General features: G+C 35.0%; 1 protein-coding gene across 1 annotated transcript in view; it reads right to left on the bottom strand.

Moving 5' to 3' along the window:
* Positions 1–14,352: 14,352 nt before the first annotated feature.
* LOC142343243 (uncharacterized) overlaps positions 14,353–22,163 on the bottom strand; it is a 31,535-nt gene continuing 23,724 nt past the window's right edge. Inside the window, exon 9 of the mRNA XM_075395019.1 lies at positions 14,353–14,995. Coding sequence (XP_075251134.1) covers positions 14,904–14,995 — 92 coding nt within the window. The 3' untranslated portion in view covers positions 14,353–14,903. The remainder of the gene's footprint in view (positions 14,996–22,163) is intronic.

Below are 22,163 nucleotides of genomic sequence, written 5' to 3'. Positions count from 1 at the left end.
TTATTGAAAACTTTTTCAGCTGCCATTGTCCCAGTTGTAACCGAGATATTTAACGAAAATATAAATCAGCAAGAACTTCCAAAGAGCTGGAAGGAATTAATAAATAAACTCCTGCATAAAAAAGAGTCGAGAATTGACATAAAAAAATACAGACCAGTTTTCAATGTTATGCGCACTTTCCTTACTTTTCGAGAAGTTGTTGTATAGAAAATTTAGGGATCGTCTATTGAAATTTTTAGACAATCGCCAGCATGGATTTAGGCCCAAACATTCTACAATCACTCAAATGCCCAGTATTGTGAAAAAAATTTTCGTTGTTTGAATGCTAAAGAGTCTGCATTAAGCATTTATCTCGATATTGCAAAGGCGTTCGATACAATAAACCACAATGCAATTTTGTTGAAGTTTATGCATTTTGGTTTTGATAACCTATTTCTCAAGTTTTTTGCAGATTATTTATCAAAAAGAACTCAGTGCGTTTATGTTAAAGATGAGTATCCGTCAGAGTTAACTGTTACGAGTGGTGGTCCACAGGGTTCAGTGTTTAGGGTTTTTATGTTCGCTGTGTACATTAACGACCTTCCATCTCTAATGAAGAACAGCACATATCTTTTCGCCGATGACACAAAAAATATTGGAAGTCATATGAAATTATTTCCGCTACAAAAATGATTTAAACAATGCTATCAAATGTTCAAAAGAAAACCGGTTGGAATTCAACAATGCAAAGTTTGAACTATATGTTTTGATGTAAAAAAGTTAGAAAAAGTTAGTCTAGTGTCCATTTGTATGCAGATGATAGAGAAAATATAAGCAAATCTTCGGTGAATGATCTTGGCATAATTATTAATAATTTGAAATGGGACAGTCATATTAATGAGCGGCTATCGAAGGCACAACGGAAGCTTTTTTCTTAAAGAGAAGCGTTTCCTTTTCTACAAATACTAGAGTAAAAGTAAGTTTACCCAAAAGTTACTTTTATCGATTCTCCTTTACGCGTCAAATGTATGGTTCTCGAATCGGCCAAACAGCAGAAAACTACAAAAGATGCAAAGACGAGCGCTCAAGTGGGCTTTGAACCAGAAATTTTGTACCGATAATAACTACAAACAGAGCCTCATTTACAATAATTTGTTGCCAATCAGTTTTGGTTCGAAATGATCTTCTTATGCTGAAAAAAATTTACAACTTTGATACTGCCCTTAAGTTGGATGATTATTGGAAAGTTTTTAAGGGACCACGCAAAAACCGTTCGGCAGCAAAGCAGTTTTTGAAGACAAATTTTAATTGGACGAAATCAGTCAAATTGGAAGAGTGTTTTGTTTTGAGAGTTGTGATATATGCAACTGTTCTCACCCAGCGAAATGATATCTCAACTTTTGATTGGACATGTCCAACAGTGTTATTTCGGAAACAGCTGAACTCTCTTTTGAAATGAAAGGCTGTGAACTTTAGTAACTCTCAGTATCCTGTTAATTGGTCCTGTTTTTGTAATTAATTATTAAATCGATTCCCGCATCGCGGGTACCAAGTCAATTTAACATTAATAATAATTGATTTATTTTCAGCCTTTTTCCGCTGACTGATATATTTGGAGAAAGAAGCATAAGTGTTGCCATTAGATATTATTTAGTTCGGTAATCTCGGAAAGCAGAACGCAGATAAAATGCTTAGGAACTAAACAAAAAATTAGGACACAAAAGCACAAACTTCCTTCTGGCGTCACTACAATGAGATTCAATTCTCTCTTATTGGAGATATCATGGACAAAATGAGTTCAACTATTGTAAAAAATAAATTAACCAACGAAAAGACCAACGAAGCAGACTAATATTTAACGACAGAAAACGTTTCATACCAAAACAGGGGTCCCAAGAATATTTGCAGAAGTAATATTCAGCCCAAATTTTTAAACTGAATGTCACAAATTTTCAGTTCTGAACCATTAAATGATATCAATTGCAAACAAAAAAGAAAATCCAAGAAAAAACTAAAAAACAACTGATAAAAGCAAAGCAAAGAGAATTATAGCTTCTTCGATAATTCTAGAATGATAAAAGCTAGAACGCACAGAATATGGGATAAAGCAAAAATACAAAAATTTAAAAAAGTCTAGTTTATGATTTTTGAAAATTAAAAGCCAAATTGAAAAACTGAAGGAGAAAAACAAAAACAGTTCATTAATTAGCATTCGAGGCAACGAAAAAATAAATAACTATCCTCCTGTCTAGATTCAAAAGTAAAAACAGTTCAAGGATGATATGCAAAAATATTTTTAGCAAATATTTATTTTTGAAATCGCACTCATTAAAAATGTTTTATTTCATTTCAAACACTGAATGCCGAGAAAATGGGTTACTAGTAAAACAAATTAAAACGGTAAAAAAGACTTTCTAGTATTTCAAACTAAAATATAAAAAATAAAAAAATTGTACAAATATCGCCAAAATTTGACATCGATGTTTATAATTTTGTTTAAAAAAAACATCACGTTATGAGAAGGCATTGAAGGCATGAAATATTAAAGTCAATTGCCATATGAATATATGTTTGAAGAAAATCTACTGTCAGATACAAAATGAAGAAATTAATTGAACAGAAAACAAAAAATTGACAAAAAAAAAAGAAAAATATGTGCCCATTTCGAATATGAAATACATTATTAGACTCTCAAATACACTGTGGCATCAATTTCAGAGGTTAACTTATTAATACAGCTGCTTATAAAAAATATTACAACAGACACTAAAATTACAAGCGAAAACTGGGCCAATTGGACAAAAAAGGCTAAAAATGGTTATCTATATGCTCCATTCTGTCAACAAACAACATAGCCCTAAGAATTCCGGAAGTGACTCAAAGCGTCTGACCTTCACAAAGAAGACCGTAATTTCAGCTGAAACCATTTTCTTTTGTCATAAAACCTTCCTTCCTTATCTCAGCAGATTTGAAATAAAACAGTCAAATTTATACGAGAACGACTTGAACATTGACATTATTGGTGAAAGTTAAAATACAAACAATCAATGCATCGGTCAGTAAGGATAAGAAAAAACGAACACATCCATAACATAAGAAAAAAATTGGATAAACCCTTGATCCCGCCAAACCTCACATTACTAAAAACATTTAGTAACGATAAAAATGGCTTCCACTCTTAGGATTGTCAAATACTGACAAACTCAAAAAACTGACGTGGCTAAAAATTGCGGTTAAATAACTCATGATACTGGTCTTAAAATTAGAACTACAAAACCAACTGTAATAGCCCAAAGACACCGCAAAAAAGAAAGCCAGATAATATTCTCAATCTAAATTAATTTTTCCATAAGAAAGAATGAAATATTAGGACAAAAATTACTAAAGTTTTGGAAATACTGCAATTCAAACTACTATAGTTTTGGAATCACTGCAATTAAGACAAAAACAGATTTGCATCTATTTAGTTGGAAATTGGATAGACGAAATGAATTAGATCAGTGAACAAACGAAATGAATTAGATTCAGTGAACAGACGAAATGAATTAGATCAGTGAACAAAATATTTGCAGAAAGAAGTAAATGGTCAAAATTTGAAACGGAAACTCAGTGCTGCTTTACGTCAAATGAAATTTTTTCAAACAGAGGAAAAGATAAAAAACAATAGAAAAAACTTAAAGCAAAAAATTTTTTTAATAACTGATAAAAGCAGAGCAAATAAAACGATATGGTTGTTAGGATTGAGACTATAAAGACAGAGTGTAAACAACTTGGAAACAAAACCGAAAAACGTCGGGCCAATTCCTCTCAAACGACCGGCGAGCGGTTGGCTTCGCCAGTAGCTAGCCACCGAAGGGGATGCCCCGGGGGCTGACGGGGGTGCGCAGCAGTGGGTGGGGGCAATATTGGGGGGACTTCAGCCTCTAAGAACCTCCCTTCACACCATAAATATAAGTTTCCAAAACAGTTTCTGTGAATAGCATACTTGGAGACTAGTGAGCTTAAGGCTCTAAGCGCAATTAATGCCCGCTGGGCGCTACCTGTCTAACCAGTTTTTGAGGATAAAAAGTCAAAAGTCTCAGTCGAAAAGTCGGTCAATCGAAGTCGACATCAAAAAATTGACTAAATGGCGAAATATGTGCCCGTTTTGAAATTGAACGCATTATTGGGCACTCAAAAACACGATGGTATGAATATCAGAGGTTCAAATCTTGAAGCAGCATCAATTAAACGTTATTTCTACAAAAACATAAATTATAAGAAAAAATCTGGGCCATGTGGACTAAACACGGCTAAAACGGTTATTTATATTAGCCATTCTGTCAAAAACGATTTTTAAAGTCGAAAAGTCATTCACTGCACGCAGCGCATGATCAAAAAAACTTCTTTCGCTTAGATAGAATTTAGTTCAGATGGCAATTTCACTCACTTTCGCTTTTAGGTCAAACAGTTTAAATAGTACCACCGGGGTAAAAAAACCTCAAGAAGACCAATACTATTCGGATCGTAAAAAAACTAAGAGGCAAATAATAGCCCCAGCTATTGCTGTGCGGCTATTAACAACCAAATGTAGCATTTGCTACGTCACACGTTGAGTTCTCATGAGAAGTGAAAAATATTTTCTTTCAAGAGATTCCTGAACAGCGCTGTTCGATCATATATCTCATAAACTTAAAATCAATTCTCATTTAAAAGTGAGCCAAGAAATTTTAGGTAATTGCTACATGCAGAACCAGACGTTTCCATTTTTCAAACCCCCTTCTTCACGGCCCAACCTAAAATTTTGACCCCTCAAAATTTTAAATTGTTCGGGATATGACCTCGAGTTCCCAATAAACGGCATTGGGATCAGAGAGTGCTTGATTGATGGCTAATCACAATCCAGGCTGAAGTCTGAGACCCAAGACTCCTCTGATCAGAGACTTGAGTCGCAGGCAGAAAGTTCTAGGCTTATCAGTCTCTAGTAATTTTTACCGATCGCCGCAAGGTGTCTCGCAGTATTTCTCACTTATGCGCGCCTACACAGTTAACTATCATTATTAGACACTGTTTTCTTGTGAAACGATTAACTTTTATGTGTGTCTTTTTTGTTTTCAGCATCATAATTTACTGTTAAAAATCTTGAAGCAGCATCAAATAAAAGTTATTTCTACAAAAACATAAATTACAAGAAAAAATCTGGGCCAATTGGACGAAAAACGGCTAAAACGGTTATTTATATAAGCCATTCTGTCAAAAACGATTTTTAAAGTCGAAAAGTCATTCACTGCACGCAGAGCGTGATCAAAAAACTTTCGCTTAGATAAAAATTAGTTCAGATAGCAATTTCACCCACTTTTGCTTTTAGTTCAAACAGTTTAAATAATACCTCCGGGTTAAAAAAACCTCAATAAAACCAATACTATTCGATTCGTAAAAAACCAAGAGGCCAATAATAGCGCCAGCTATTGCTGTGCAACTATTAACAACCAAGTGTACCATTTGCTACGTCACACGTTCAGTTCTCATGAGAAGTGAAAAAATTTTCTTTCAAGAGATTCCTGAACAGTGCTGTTCGATCATATATCTCATAAACTTAACATCAATTCTCATTTAAAAATGGGCCAAGAAATATTAGGTAATTGCTACATGCAGAACCAGACTTTTCCATTTTTCAAACCCCCTTCTTCACGGCCCAACCTAAAATTTTGACACCTCAAAATTATAAATTGTTCGGGATATGATATGGAGTTCCCAATAGACGGCATCGGGATCAGAGAGTGCTTAAATGATGGCTAATCACAATCCAGGCCGAACTCTGAGACCCAAGACTCCTCTGATCAGAGACTTGAGTCGCAGGCAGAAAGTTCTAGGCTGATCAGTCTCTAGTAATTTTTACCGATCGCCGCAAGGTGTCTCGCAGTATTTCTCGCTGATGCGCGCCTACACAGTTAACTATCATTATTAGACACTGTTTTTTTTGTCAAACGATTAAATTTTATGTGTCTCTTTTTTGTTTTCAGCGTCATAATTTACGGTTAAAAATCTTGAAGCAGCATCAAATAAAAGTTATTTCTACAAAAACATTAATTACAAGAAAAAATCTGGACCAATAGGACGAAAAACGGCTAAAACAGTTATTTATATAAGCCATTCTGTCAAAAACGATTTTTAAAGTCGAAAGGTCATTCACTGCACGCAGCGCATGATCAAAAAACTTCTTTCGCTTAGATAAAAATAAGTTCAGATGGCAATTTCACTTTTAGGTCAAACAGTTTAAATAGTAACTCCGGGGTTTTAAAAATCTCAATAAAACCAATACTATTGGAGTCGTAAAAAAACCAAGAGGCCAATAATAGCGCCAGCTATTGCTGTGCGGCTATTATCAACCAAATGTACTATTTGCTACGTCACACGTTCAGTTCTCATTAGAAGTGAAAAATATTTTCTTTCAAGAGATTCCTGAACAGTGCTGTTCGATCATATATCTCATAAACTTAACATCAACTCTCAATTAAAAATGGGCCAAGAATTATTAGGTAATTGCTACATGCAGAACCAGACTTTTCCATTTTTCAAACCCCCTTCTTCACGGCCCAACCTAAAATTTTGACACCTCAAAATTTTAAACTGTTCGGGATATGACATCGAGTTCCCAATAGACGGCATCGGGATCAGAGAGTGCTTAAATGATGGCTTATTACAATCCAGGCCGAAGTCTGAGACCAAAGACTCCTCTGATCAGAAACTTGAGTCGCAGGCAGAAAATTCTAGGCTTATCAGTCTCTAGAATTTTTTTACCGATCTCCGCAAGATGTCTCGCAGTATTTCTCCCTGATGCGCGCCTACACAGCTAACTATCATTATTAGACACTGTTTTTTGTCAAACGATTAAATTTTATGTGTCTCTTTTTTGTTTTCAGCATCATAATTCACGGTTAAAAATCTTGAAGCAGCATCAAATAAAAGTTATTTCTACAAAAACATAAATTACAAGAAAAAATCTGGGCCAATAAGACGAAAAACGGCTAAAACGGTTATTTATACAAGCCATTCTGTCAAAAACGATTTTTAAAGTCGAAAAGTCATTCACTGCCCGCAGCGCATGATCAAAAAACTTCTTTCGCTTAGATAAAAATTAGTTCAGATGGCAATTTCAATTTTAGGTCAAACAGTTTAAATAGTATCTCCGGGGTTAAAAAAATCTCAATAAAACCAATACTATTCGAGTCGTAAAAAAACCAAGAGGCCAAAAATAGCGCCAGCTATTGCTGTGGGGCTATTAACAACCAAATGTACCATTTCCTACGTCACACGTTCAGTTCTCATGAGAAGTGAAAAATATTTTCTTTCAAGAGATTCCTGAACAGTGCTGTTCGATCATATATCTCATAAACTTAACATCAATTCTCATTTAAAATGGGCCAAGAAATTTTAGGTAATTGCTACATGCAGAACCAGACTTTTCCATTTTACAAACCCCCTTCTTCACGGCCCAACCTAAAATTTTGACACCTCAAAATTTTAAACTGTTCGGGATATGACATCGAGTTCCCAATAGACGGCATCGGGATCAGAGAGTGCTTAAATGATGGCTAATCACAATCCAGGCCGAAGTCTGAGACCCAAAACTCCTCTGAGCAGAGACTTGAGTCGCAGGCAGAAAGTTCTAGGCTGATCAGTCTCTAGTAATTTTTACCGATCGCCGCAAGCTGTCTCGCAGTACTTCTCACTTATGCGCGCCTACACAGTTAACTATCATTATTAGACACTGTTTTTTTGTGAAATGATTAACTTTTATGTGTCTTTTTTGTTTTCAGCATCATAATTTACGGTTAAAAATCTTGAAGCAGCATCAAATAAAAGTTATTTCTACAAAAACATAAATTACAAGAAAAAATCTAGGCCAATTGGACGAAAAACGGCTAAAACGGTTATTTATATAAGCCATTCTGTCAAAAACGATTTTTAAAGTCGAAAAGTCGTTCATTGCACGCAGCGCATGATCAAAAAAACTTCTTTCGCTTAGATAAAAATTAGTTCAGATGGCAATTTCACTCATTTTCGCTTTTAGGTCAAACAGTTTAAATAGTACCTCCGGGGTAAAAAAAACCTCAAGAAAACCAATACTATTCGAGTCATAAAAAAGCTAAGAGGCAAATAATATCCCCAGCTATTGATGTGCGGCTATTAACAACCAAATGTAACATTTGCAACGTCACACGTTCAGTTCTCATGAGAAGTGAAAAATATTTCCTTTCAAGAGATTCCTGAACAGTGCTGTTCGATCATATATCTCATAAACTTAACATCAATTCTTATTTAAAAATGGGCCAAGAAACTTTAGGTAATTGCTACATGCAGAACCAGACTTATCCATTTTTCAAACCCCCTTCTTCACGGCCCAACCTAAAATTTTGACACTTCAAAATTTTATTTTGTTCGGGATATGACATCGAGTTCCCAATAGACCGCATCGGGATCATAGAGTGCTTAAATGATGGCTAATCACAATACAGGCCAAAGTCTGAGACCCAAGACTCCTCTGATCAGAGACTTGAGTCGCAGGCAGAAAATTCTAGGCTTATCAGTCTCTAGTAATTTTTACCGATCTCCGCAAGGTGTCTCGCAGTATTTCTCGCTGATGCGCGCCTACACAGTTAACTATCATTATTAGACACTGTTTTTTTTGTCAAACGATTAAATTTTATGTGTCTCTTTTTTGTTTTCAGCGTCATAATTTACGGTTAAAAATCTTGAAGCAGCATCAAATAAAAGTTATTTCTACAAAAACAAATTACAAGAAAAAATCTGGGCCAATTGGACGAAAAACGGCCAAACGGTTAATTATATAAGCCATTCTGTCAAAAACGATTTTTAAAGTCGAAAAGTCATTCATTGCACGCAGCGCATGATCAAAAAAACTTCTTTCGCTTAGATAAAAATTAGTTCAGATGGCAATTTCACTCATTTTCGCTTTTAGGTCAAACAGTTTAAATAGTACCTCCGGGGTAAAAAAAACCTCAAGAAAACCAATACTATTCGAGTCGTAAAAAAAGGCAAATAATATCCCCAGCTATTGATGTGCGGCTATTAACAACCAAATGTATCATTTGCAACGTCACACGTTCAGTTCTCATGAGAAGTGAAAAATATTTCCTTTCAAGAGATTCCTGAACAGTGCTGTTCGATCATATATCTCATAAACTTAACATCAATTCTTATTTTAAAATGGGAAAAGAAATTTTTGGGAAATTGCTTCATGCAGAACCAGACTTATCCATTTTTCAAACCCCCTTCTTCACGGCCCAACCTAAAATTTTGACACTTCAAAATTTTATTTTGTTCGGGATATGACATCGAGTTCCCAATAGACCGCATCGGGATCATAGAGTGCTTAAATGATGGCTAATCACAATCCAGGCCAAAGTCTGAGACCCAAGACTCCTCTGATCAGAGACTTGAGTCGCAGGCAGAAAATTCTAGGCTTATCAGTCTCTAGTATTTTTTTACCGATCGCCGCAAGGTGTCTCGCAGTATTTCTCGCTGATGCGCGCCTACACAGTTAACTATCATTATTAGACACTGTTTTTTTGTCAAACGATTAACTTTTATGTGTCTCTTTTGTTTTCAGCATCATAATTTACGGTTAAAAATCTTGAAGCAGCATCAAATAAAAGTTATTTCTACAAAAACAAACAAGACAAAATCTGGGCCAATTGGACGAAAAACGGCTAAAACGGTTATTTATATAAGCCATTCTGTCAAAAACGATTTTTAAAGTCGAAAAGTCATTCACTGCACGCAGCGCATGATCAAAAAACTTTTTTCGCTTAGATAAAAATTAGTTCAGATGGCAATTTCACTTTTAGTCAAACAGTTTAAATAGTATCTCCGGGGTTTAAAAAATCTCAATAAAACCAATACTATTCGAGTCATAAAAAAACCAAGAGGCCAATAATAGCGCCAGCTATTGCTGTGCGGCTATTAACAACCAAATGTACCATTTCCTACGTCACACGTTCAGTTCTCATGAGAAGTGAAAAATATTTTCTTTCAAGAGATTCCTGAACAGTGCTGTTCGATCATATATATCATAAACTTAACATCAATTCTTATTTTAAAATGGGACAAGAAATTTTAGGTAATTGCTACATGCAGAACCAGACTTATCCATTTTTCAAACCCCCTTCTTCACGGCCCAACCTAAAATTTTGACACTTCAAAATTTTATTTTGTTCGGGATATGACATCGAGTTCCCAATAGACCGCATCGGGATCATAGAGTGCTTAAATGATGGCTAATCACAATCCAGGCCAAAGTCTGAGACCCAAGACTCCTCTGATCAGAGACTTGAGTCGCAGACAGAAAATTCTAGGCTTATCAGTCTCTAGTATTTTTTTACCGATCGCCGCAAGGTGTCTCGCAGTATTTCTCGCTGATGCGCGCCTAAACAGTTAACTATCATTATTAGACACTGTTTTTTTTGTCAAACGATTAACTTTTATGTGTCTCTTTTTTGTTTTCAGCATCATAATTTACGGTTAAAAATCTTGAAGCAGCATCAAATAAAAGTTATTTCTACAAAAACAAACAAGACAAAATCTGGGCCAATTGGACGAAAAACGGCTAAAACGGTTATTTATATAAGCCATTCTGTCAAAAACGATTTTTAAAGTCGAAAAGTCATTCACTGCACGCAGCGCATGATCAAAAAACTTTTTTCGCTTAGATAAAAATTAGTTCAGATGGCAATTTCACTTTTAGTCAAACAGTTTAAATAGTATCTCCGGGGTTTAAAAAATCTCAATAAAACCAATACTATTCGAGTCATAAAAAAACCAAGAGGCCAATAATAGCGCCAGCTATTGCTGTGCGGCTATTAACAACCAAATGTACCATTTCCTACGTCACACGTTCAGTTCTCATGAGAAGTGAAAAATATTTCCTTTCAAGAGATTCCTGAACAGTGCTGTTCGATCATATATCTCATAAACTTAACATCAATTCTTATTTTAAAATGGGAAAAGAAATTTTTGGGAAATTGCTTCATGCAGAACCAGACTTATCCATTTTTCAAACCCCCTTCTTCACGGCCCAACCTAAAATTTTGACACTTCAAAATTTTATTTTGTTCGGGATATGACATCGAGTTCCCAATAGACCGCATCGGGATCATAGAGTGCTTAAATGATGGCTAATCACAATCCAGGCCAAAGTCTGAGACCCAAGACTCCTCTGATCAGAGACTTGAGTCGCAGGCAGAAAATTCTAGGCTTATCAGTCTCTAGTATTTTTTTACCGATCGCCGCAAGGTGTCTCGCAGTATTTCTCGCTGATGCGCGCCTACACAGTTAACTATCATTATTAGACACTGTTTTTTTGTCAAACGATTAACTTTTATGTGTCTCTTTTGTTTTCAGCATCATAATTTACGGTTAAAAATCTTGAAGCAGCATCAAATAAAAGTTATTTCTACAAAAACAAACAAGACAAAATCTGGGCCAATTGGACGAAAAACGGCTAAAACGGTTATTTATATAAGCCATTCTGTCAAAAACGATTTTTAAAGTCGAAAAGTCATTCACTGCACGCAGCGCATGATCAAAAAACTTTTTTCGCTTAGATAAAAATTAGTTCAGATGGCAATTTCACTTTTAGTCAAACAGTTTAAATAGTATCTCCGGGGTTTAAAAAATCTCAATAAAACCAATACTATTCGAGTCATAAAAAAACCAAGAGGCCAATAATAGCGCCAGCTATTGCTGTGCGGCTATTAACAACCAAATGTACCATTTCCTACGTCACACGTTCAGTTCTCATGAGAAGTGAAAAATATTTTCTTTCAAGAGATTCCTGAACAGTGCTGTTCGATCATATATATCATAAACTTAACATCAATTCTTATTTTAAAATGGGACAAGAAATTTTAGGTAATTGCTACATGCAGAACCAGACTTATCCATTTTTCAAACCCCCTTCTTCACGGCCCAACCTAAAATTTTGACACTTCAAAATTTTATTTTGTTCGGGATATGACATCGAGTTCCCAATAGACCGCATCGGGATCATAGAGTGCTTAAATGATGGCTAATCACAATCCAGGCCAAAGTCTGAGACCCAAGACTCCTCTGATCAGAGACTTGAGTCGCAGACAGAAAATTCTAGGCTTATCAGTCTCTAGTATTTTTTTACCGATCGCCGCAAGGTGTCTCGCAGTATTTCTCGCTGATGCGCGCCTAAACAGTTAACTATCATTATTAGACACTGTTTTTTTTGTCAAACGATTAACTTTTATGTGTCTCTTTTTTGTTTTCAGCATCATAATTTACGGTTAAAAATCTTGAAGCAGCATCAAATAAAAGTTATTTCTACAAAAACAAACAAGACAAAATCTGGGCCAATTGGACGAAAAACGGCTAAAACGGTTATTTATATAAGCCATTCTGTCAAAAACGATTTTTAAAGTCGAAAAGTCATTCACTGCACGCAGCGCATGATCAAAAAACTTTTTTCGCTTAGATAAAAATTAGTTCAGATGGCAATTTCACTTTTAGTCAAACAGTTTAAATAGTATCTCCGGGGTTTAAAAAATCTCAATAAAACCAATACTATTCGAGTCATAAAAAAACCAAGAGGCCAATAATAGCGCCAGCTATTGCTGTGCGGCTATTAACAACCAAATGTACCATTTCCTACGTCACACGTTCAGTTCTCATGAGAAGTGAAAAATATTTTCTTTCAAGAGATTCCTGAACAGTGCTGTTCGATCATATATCTCATAAACTTAACATCAATTCTCATTTAAAATGGGCCAAGAAATTTTAGGTAATTGCTACATGCAGAACCAGACTTTTCCATTTTACAAACCCCCTTCTTCACGGCCCAACCTAAAATTTTGACACCTCAAAATTTTAAACTGTTCGGGATATGACATCGAGTTCCCAATAGACGGCATCGGGATCAGAGAGTGCTTAAATGATGGCTAATCACAATCCAGGCCGAAGTCTGAGACCCAAAACTCCTCTGATCAGAGACTTGAGTCGCAGGCAGAAAGTTCTAGGCTGATCAGTCTCTAGTAATTTTTACCGATCGCCGCAAGCTGTCTCGCAGTACTTCTCACTTATGCGCGCCTACACAGTTAACTATCATTATTAGACACTGTTTTTTTGTGAAACGATTAACTTTTATGTGTGTCTTTTTTGGTTTCAGCATCAAAATTTACGGTTAAAAAACGCAATATATTAAGCATGAAAACCTACGTATGTTTAACCACCCGTTCACTTTATGAGGGCACAAAGCCTTCAATCAATGTCGCTCAATTAATTATGCTGAAAACTCAATACCACACGCGCCTCACAAACTCGCTTTAATATCGAAATGCGTTGAAAAGCGTTCTATGAAAAAGTTTAAATTAGTTGAACTGTTTATAAAGGGACTTGGAACAAAGATGATAAATAATGAATGCATCAGGAAAGAAAGAGAGCCAACTGCTGATTGTTCCTTTCAAACAACTTCTCTCTTATTCATGGAATGACGCACAGCAATGGTGATAAATTATGCATAAAAATACGACAGAGACTATAAAAATTGATAATATAAAGCATTTGTCCTCTCATTAGAGTGGGAATTTAATTTGATAGTACAAAATTATACCAAATGCACACGTTCGACCCATTATCACTCAATTGTAGTAAATTCAATTCAGGCTATAAAACTTTCGAAATCATTTCAAAACCTGTTTCCCCGAAAAATTTTTCAAAAATGCTTTGAAAATGTAAGAAAAATCGCCTTAAACAACCGAGAAACCAAAATGTGTACCAGGACTTAAAATGGTCATAGGTAACATAGTACAGCAATTTAGAGATTTGTCATTTTAGACCGCAGAAAATTTTTATGCCTATTTTTTTTTTAGCTTTTTCAAAGCAATCGGCATCTACAATTTGTGCATAATGGGTAACTGAACTGCGCTATGGCGAGGTAGAACATCAATAAATATCAATTAAAATGGGAGGGAGGTTTAATTGCAATAAATAAAGGAAGTTATTCAAAAGAGACAGCAATTATTGTACTCACAATTATAAAATGGGCAGCTATGAAAAACACTATCACATTTAACAGCAAACTATCAAAGACAATCATTGCTCTTTCCTCGAATCAATTTTAAAAATCGCCATTCAAATTTTGTTAAAATAAACTAAATTTGAATGGCTTATTGGTCATATAACCAATAGCCCCGCCCCGCAGCATGGTAATTATACAACAATGGGGGATAATCATAACAAAACAGGATATTGATAGGGCTTATTGTTGTAGAAATATTTGTAAATATTCTAGTGCAAAAACATTTCTGAAAATTGTGTTCCTTATTCGGCGTCGAATCTGAGTCGCACAAATTATCTTAAAATTTTTGGGGATCTAGTAAAGCGAGGAAACAGCTCCACACACACATAGGCTGAAGCGGTCAATAATACTAATAAAAGCGATAGGAAAATAGATTTCACCCGAAATAAATAAACTAAAGCAGAATTCACTACGCTTAAGATCTGATTCAATCCAAAAAAAATTACTTCAAAACATTACCAATGATATCGGTTCCCTGATCCAGACCATTTGAACAGAATTTCAATACAAATCAAAATTCTGCACTAACGAGCTTCAAACTTGCGATCTTTATTGATAAAATGTACAGTTTAAATGACTCGAACGAACATCCTTTTCTTCTTTCGTTTTCAATATCAATTAAATCGATTAGAAAGAAGGAGTTGTCAAATTTGCAGTTGTACGTACAGGACAATCTCAGAGCACATAGCAGACTTCAATTTTCTTCGATAATTGTGTCAGATTCACTCTTATCGACAATATCGTACATCTTGATATGCTTCCCATTGTCATAATTGTTCGATCATCACTGTTCCTCAATTAGTTATTTCAGTAGATACAATTAGAATACAAACACTTCAGGTGCCATATTCTCCCTCCTCGCCCTCTTGCGCTCGACAGGAGACGACATCTTTTTGTCATCATGATTGTCACCTGAACAAAAAAGTAATCATAAAATGAATATCAGCACATAACACTGTCACGTATCTGTTTCAATAACCCGTAATTACTTCTACATTCTATTATTATTAACACTATGGCATAAAAAGTTACGTACACCTGAAAAAATTAAAAACGCCAGATGTCAAATAACAATTTTAGTTAAAAACCGTTCTCTAGTAACAAGCCAATATGAGTGTAGCGTTTTAATGCACAGCGGATTTTCTGTTTAGTTTTCACAGTTTCTAACGACATTGCCAACACTTTTGTTCCGAAATTCCGGCACTTTTTCTTTGAGATTAAACCAAAAACCGATCCGTTTTTTTTTAATCTTTACTTCAAAATGTATTTAGGCTACTTTCATCATTAGGTTACGTAATTTTTTTGTTAAAATGTAGAGCATAAACAACTAACATCGGAAGAATTGCTCTCAAAAAACTATGAGCTCAAATTTATTGTAGCCTGTTGCAGTCGGGCGGGGGGAGAGGGGCATCTAAATCTAAACTAACTAAGGGGGGCTCCAAGCTTCAAATGACGTCATTAGAAACCCCTATATTCCACTATGTACTTTGCTCTTTTGCCCTTGGCAGTTTTCACTATATTACGTAAATTAAAAATAAATTAAGCAAATTAAAAATCGCCATTGAGAGGTTAGAACCGTTTTGTGAAAACTGAATCAATTTTAGCCATATAATTCCTTCACCATAAAAACTGTAGTTAAAAAATTTTTGTGAGATAGAACCTCATTAAAACTTTTGAAACGAAGGAGAAAAATTACCCTTTTCAGTTCTTGATCAGCCAAGAGTGCTTTTAAAGCAACGACTAGCCAACCTCGAGTTTCCTTAACCCAGTTTTGAACTCTTTTTACTAAAAAAAAAACAATTTTAAAAACAATCATTGATCAAATAAATTACGCACAGGACTTTCTTCTGATATTTTCTGAATTCTACTTGAACTTTAACGGAAAACGTCATTTCTTCTTAACAAACCATATGCTAAGAGAACCCTTTATATTATACTCTCCGAGAGCTTTCAATACTGATGTATTAATAATTAGGGGCCTCAAATTTGCCAAAAAAACGGCCCAGCATAGAGTTCCGGCCGTTAAAAATTGAGGTTGAAACGATGAAGAAATTGGATAATTAGCATTATTATCTCAATAGTTCCACCTGAAAATAAATTTACATTCAGAAAAAATTACAGCACATGAACTCGAGAAGGGCAGGCAATTCCTTTGAGAAATCTGAGTTACTCTCCATGCGAGCACTTTTTAGTTCTATAGTAAAATACTTCTTTCATAGATCCGCTTCACATTCAAAAAATCAATCTAAAATCTGTCTTGCGTCACACCGAAGCTTCGTCAAAGTATTTAATGAGGATTGATGTCAATGGAGTTAAATAACCCCTTGCCGTGTGCCTTCATACGCATGTATCGATCGCATATTTTAATATTATTTATCAATAGCAATTTCCATTTTTCATTTTGTAGAGCGAATATACGGCTTACAGAGCTTTCAATTAACGAGAGATTAATTCTGTCTTAATTAACGAGCGATTAATTCTGTCTTAGTTAACGAGCGATTAATTCTGTCTTAATTAACGAGCGATTAATTCTGTCTTAATTAACGAGCGATTAATTCTGTCTTAATTAACGAGCGATTGTTGTCTTTCAGTAAATGTGAGCCAAGGTCACCTGTAGTAAAAAGTGAATGGCAAACCGAAACTGAAATGACCTCTGATGTAAATCAGTTAATAATCTGCACTAAATGGTGGGACAGTTCATAATTCAAATTTAAAACACATTTGACGATGTGCGTTATTACTCCAAAGAGATTGTCTTAAAAAGAATTACTCAAAACGCTTTTAGTTGTAATCTCGCCAATCCAATTTAATTTTCATTTTGTAACAACATATTTGCTTAAAAAAAATGTCCGTGTCAATGCAATCTTAATAGCATGAAATGAACTTTTGTCTTAAAAAATGTATCAAATGTCCTTAATAAAGTGAAAATATTGGCACATTAACTGTCCTCAAAACAACTTATTGATGCTTTGCTGTTCTTCCTGACTAAGCAGACAGCGTGACCGGTCAATTGGCCACAAAATTAGGCCGATAAAAGTTACTAAACATAGCTTATTGTTACAAAAAGCTCTACTTTGGTATACAGTTTAACTTAGATTACACAACTATAATTAATTCAACTTCTAAAGTGAAGTGCTTTACGCCTAATAGTTATGCCAGCTAGCGATCGCTCTAATGAACTTCAATAACCTAACACACTGTGAATAAATGACCGCGCTTTATCGGCCTTTCTATCCCGTTTCTTTGGCTCTTGCCCATGAAACCATTCACTGTCTTTAGAAACCTTAATTGGAATTATTCTATAATCAGGCCAATAAGCTTAAAACCAAAAACAGTTAGCAGTATACATTAAGGAACTTTGAAAACTTGATGCACAGAGTCTTTTCACGTTAGAACTTAAACGTTACTGCCCAAGCTTCATCGGTTCATCCCGTTTGATTCACTACATACAATTCAATGACTGAAATTGGAAACATAACCGACTAAGGTCGGGCGAATTGCTCTCAAACGACCGGTTGGCTTCGTCAAAAGCTAGCCACAAATTAGTGTGACACTTTAGCTTAATTGAAGGACCTCTGATGTAAATCAGCGGGTTGTAGTGCAACAGTGGATTTTGGGGACCGATGTGGGGGCGGTGGGCGGGATGTGGGATCAATTTCTAAGAACCGCCCTTCACACCAAAAGTGTAAGTCTCCAAAACAGTTTCTGCTAATCGCATACCTGAAGACTATTGAGCTGAAAGGCTCTAAGAGAACTTAATGCCCACTGGGCGTTACCTCTTTATCCCGTTTCTGAGGACGAAAAGTCAAATGGGTCAGACGAGAAATTCGTCGAGCAAAAAATTGCATAAAGACAAACAGAATTAATATATTTGCTACAAACTGCGTTTGAGATCAAATAACAATGATTTCCTATGAAGTGCTAGTTAAGTCATTTATGATAAAATACTTCTTTTATAATTCAGCGTTAATGAGGATAACAGATGATGGTATCGCGCCACATAACAACAGCTGAAGTGCTGCATCAGCAAAGAGTTAAGGAAAGAGAGAGAGAGAGAGAGAGAGAGAGAGAGATAGATAAAGGGTGAACGAGAAAGAGGAAAGAAACCCAACCAACAGAGAAAGAGAGAGAGAGAGAGAGAGAGAGAGAGCTAGAAATATTTTCCATGATGAGACTCTGCGCAACTTAGTTTTCTAGCCTTGTTATTAATTAAATCATATAGAAAAATACTGATAAGTGCAAAATTTAATGTAAAAGTTCTCTAGTTCACAGTGAAAAAAAGTTCACATTCATTTTCTGTCTCTGGAGTTCTGCTATGTAACCCAACTGCAAGACAAAAAATTTTGCTGGCCAGTAACGTTCGTTCAACTGAGAGAAGGGCAAAAACATTGAAAAATTTTGGAAACAACTGCAAAATCTTGCAAAATTTCGAGATATTAATATGTTAAGAACCATTTCATTGTCTCAGGAGACTATACTGTATCCCTATTTTAAGCATTAAACAGTTTTACTGGCCCATAAAGATCCATAAAATTGGAACAAAAAAACTAAATTAAAAAAAAAAATTTTCAACAAAAAAACTGGCGTCATTAAAAAATGATAAGCGCTCTATGAACACTAAAAACTATACAGCAGCTTATCATCAAACCTGACCGGAGGTCCCTGGGCCCCTGGTGCCGGAAAAAATCAGAAAGATTAAAACTCGAAAAAATTGAAAATACTTTTAAAAAATTGCTTATATTTGAAAAAAAAACTTCAAAACTTTTCATCTAGAAAATATGCAGTAGTCTATTATCAAACTCTAGAGGCGATTACGTGGCTTTTGAGGCTGGAGAAACCTAAAATATGACAAAAAATTTCAAAGAACTTGAAATTGCAAGGTTTATAAAAAAAAATTGCTAAAATTTGTGATATCAACAAGTTGAAAACTAATCCATGGCCAAAACAATTTTCCAGTAACTTGTTTTAAACACTTACAAGGGTTTTCTGACTCCTGAAGCTGAAAAAACCTGAAACATAAACGAATAACGTCGGGCGAATTGCTCTCAAACGACCGGCGAGCGGTTGGCTTCGTCGACAGCTAGCCACGGTTTAGTGACCTCAGAGCACTACCTCATTATCCCGTTTCTGAAGACGAAAGTCAAATGCGTCAGACGAATAATCGGCCAACCGAAAAATTGCATAAAAGACAAACAACATTAATATATTTGCAGCAAATTGCGTTTGAGAGCAATTAAGAGTGGTTTTCTAAACAATTGCCTGTTAGATCATTTATGATAAAAACATTTCAACTATAACTCATTGAAAATGAGGATCAGAGATGATTACACTACGCCACATAACAGCAGCTGAAGTGCGGCATTAACAAAAAGAGAGAAAGAGAGCGAGAGAGAGAGAGTGAGTGAGGGAGAGATAAAACGCGAACGAGAAGAAAATGAAACCTAACCGAAAGAGAAAGAGACAGGTATATGATTGGATTCGACACTGCAACTTCTAGTTTTCTAACCTTATTAATAAATAAATCATATAGAAAAAAATTGGAAGGCAAAATTTAAAAAAAGTTTTCAACTTCGCAATAAAAAAGTTTAAAACCATTTTGTCTCGAAAGTTCTGACAAGTAACCTATCTCCGAGACATGGCAGGTAATGGTCGTTAAACTCATAAAAGGACAAATATTGAAAAACTTTGAAAATTGCAAATTTTAACAAAACCTTGCTAAAATTCAAGACATTAATATCAAAAGAACCAATTTATTGACTCAAGAGACTATCCGGTATCCCTGTTTCAGCCTGGAATAGTTTCACAGGTTCAAATCATGAAAAATTGCAAAAATTTTAAAAAATTGCTTAAATTCTTGTTATTAAAATCTTGACGAACACTCCATTACATCTATAAACTATGCAGTAATACATTATCAAACCTTAGAGGAAGTTCCGTGGCCGTTGAAGCTAGAGAAACTTAAAACATGACAAAAAAATAAAAAAACTTAAAACTGCAAGTTTTAGAAAAAAAATTGCTAAAAATTGTAATATTTAAGTTGAAAATTAATCCATGACCAACAAAAATTTTTCAGTAATTATTAAAACCTAACGGAGGCTTTCTGACTTTTGAGGCTCAAAAAATCTGATTAAAATTGCATTAAAATTGCTAAAATTTGTGACATTAAAAAGTTGAAAAACTATTCCATGGCCATTAAAAATTTCTCAGTAACTTATTATCAAATCCCTTAGAATCTTCTCTGGCCTCTGGGTCTGGAAAGACCTGAATAAGGAAAAAAAGTAAAAAAAAACATGAAAAAATTGCGCGTTTTGTCAAAAAAATTGCTAAAATTCGTATTGTTAAAATGTTGAAACCATTCCATTACTACTAGAAACATTGCAGTAAACTTTTATCGAACCCTAGAGGAGGTTCTTTGACGCCTAGGGCTGTTAAAAATAAAAAAAATGCCAAAAATTTTCAAAAACCTTGAAAAAAAATTGCAAAAAAGTATAAATTTGCGTTTTTAGCAAGCGGTTGTTCGTCAGTAGCTAGCCACGGGGGGGGGGGGGGGGGGGGCAACAGTGGGGGTGTCTTCAATCCCTAAGAACCGCACCTCACACCACAAGTATAAGTCTCCAAAACAGTTTGCGCTGAAACAGATCTGAAAGGCTCAAAGAGCACTTAATGCCCGCTGGGCGCTACCTGTTTATCCCGTTTTTTAGGACGAAAAATCAAAAGCGTCAGACGAAAAACCGGTCAAGCGAAAAATCGCATAAAAAAAGACCGACAGGACTAATATAATTGCTACAAACTTCGTTTGAGAGCAATTAATAATAAAAATAGATGTCGAAAAATTGAAAAAAAAATGCAAATTTTGACAATAAAAGCTAAAATTCGTGATGTTAAAATCATGAAAAACATTCAATTACAACCAGAAACTATAAAGTAACCTATTGTCAAACCCTAGAGGACGTTCCTTGGCTATTGAGGAGGGACAAACCTAAAAAACGTCAAAAATTTTCAAAAAAATTTGAAAAAACAAGTTTTATCAAAAAATTGCTAAAATTTGTGATATTAAAAAGTTGAAAACTAATCCTTGGCAAATGAAAATTTTTCAGTAACTTATTATCAAACTCTTAAGGAAATTTTGTGGCCTCTGGGTTTGAAAAGACTTGAATAATGAAAACTAAATGTCAAAAAAATGAAAAATGCACCTTTTGTCAAAAAAATGCTAAAATTCGCGATGTTCAAATGTTGAAACCATTCCATAACCATTCTATTACCAATCAAAAAGCTACGAAAAAAATTAAACGATAAATTAATAAAGCTTGTTAAAATTCATTGCTCAGAAGCCTTTTCATTAGGGACCCTTATTACACATATGGGTTCCTTTGACCTTAACCTAATTCAAAATTAACTTAATTTTTAAGTGCAGAAGACATTTTATTGAGTGAGGTAGGTCACTTGTGATCAAAATCTAATCACGCAAAAAACTTTTGATGGAGAGAGAGAGAGAAATGACATCACGCGCGCAAACGCCGTTAGTGAGAGGAAGTAGTCATTCAGAAATTTTGACTTTTCAGCTTTGAGGTGTGACCAAATGTAAAACGAAAAAAGAGCGTCAGACGAAACAAAAAAAACAAAGAGCACCCCAATGCTAGAGGAGGTTCCTTGACACCAAGGGCTGATAAAACTCAAAAAATGACAAATTTTCAAAAAGCTTGGAAAAAATTGTGAACATACCCGGCAGATTGCCGGAAAATAGCCGCCATTGATTCCAATAAGCATGATTGGGATTGAAAGGATAGAAGATTTTGAAAAAAAAGATTTTTGTACAAAAACATTTTTTAAGTCCGATTTATTTTGATGGCATTTCGTAGTTGAACAGCTTCTGTTTCTTAGAGAGAGGCTACTATCAATACCAATAAGCATTAGAGATGGTAACTAAGACTTATAAGAACGACGTTCAAATAGCGGGCATCTAAAATTGGGCTTTATGGGTTTATCCTGTTTCTACTTCTGACTTCAATTTTTTATACTGACTCTGTTCATTTTGAATTGCTTTGCTGAGCAACTGATGTTTAAAATCACTTTTAGCAGA

Source organism: Convolutriloba macropyga, chromosome 7, assembly GCF_964194025.1.
Source record: "Convolutriloba macropyga chromosome 7, txConMacr16.3, whole genome shotgun sequence".
Classification (NCBI taxonomy): domain Eukaryota; kingdom Metazoa; phylum Xenacoelomorpha; order Acoela; family Convolutidae; genus Convolutriloba; species Convolutriloba macropyga.
The sequence above is the reverse complement of the archived record's forward strand: the minus strand, read 5'-3'. Positions and strand labels throughout refer to the sequence as shown.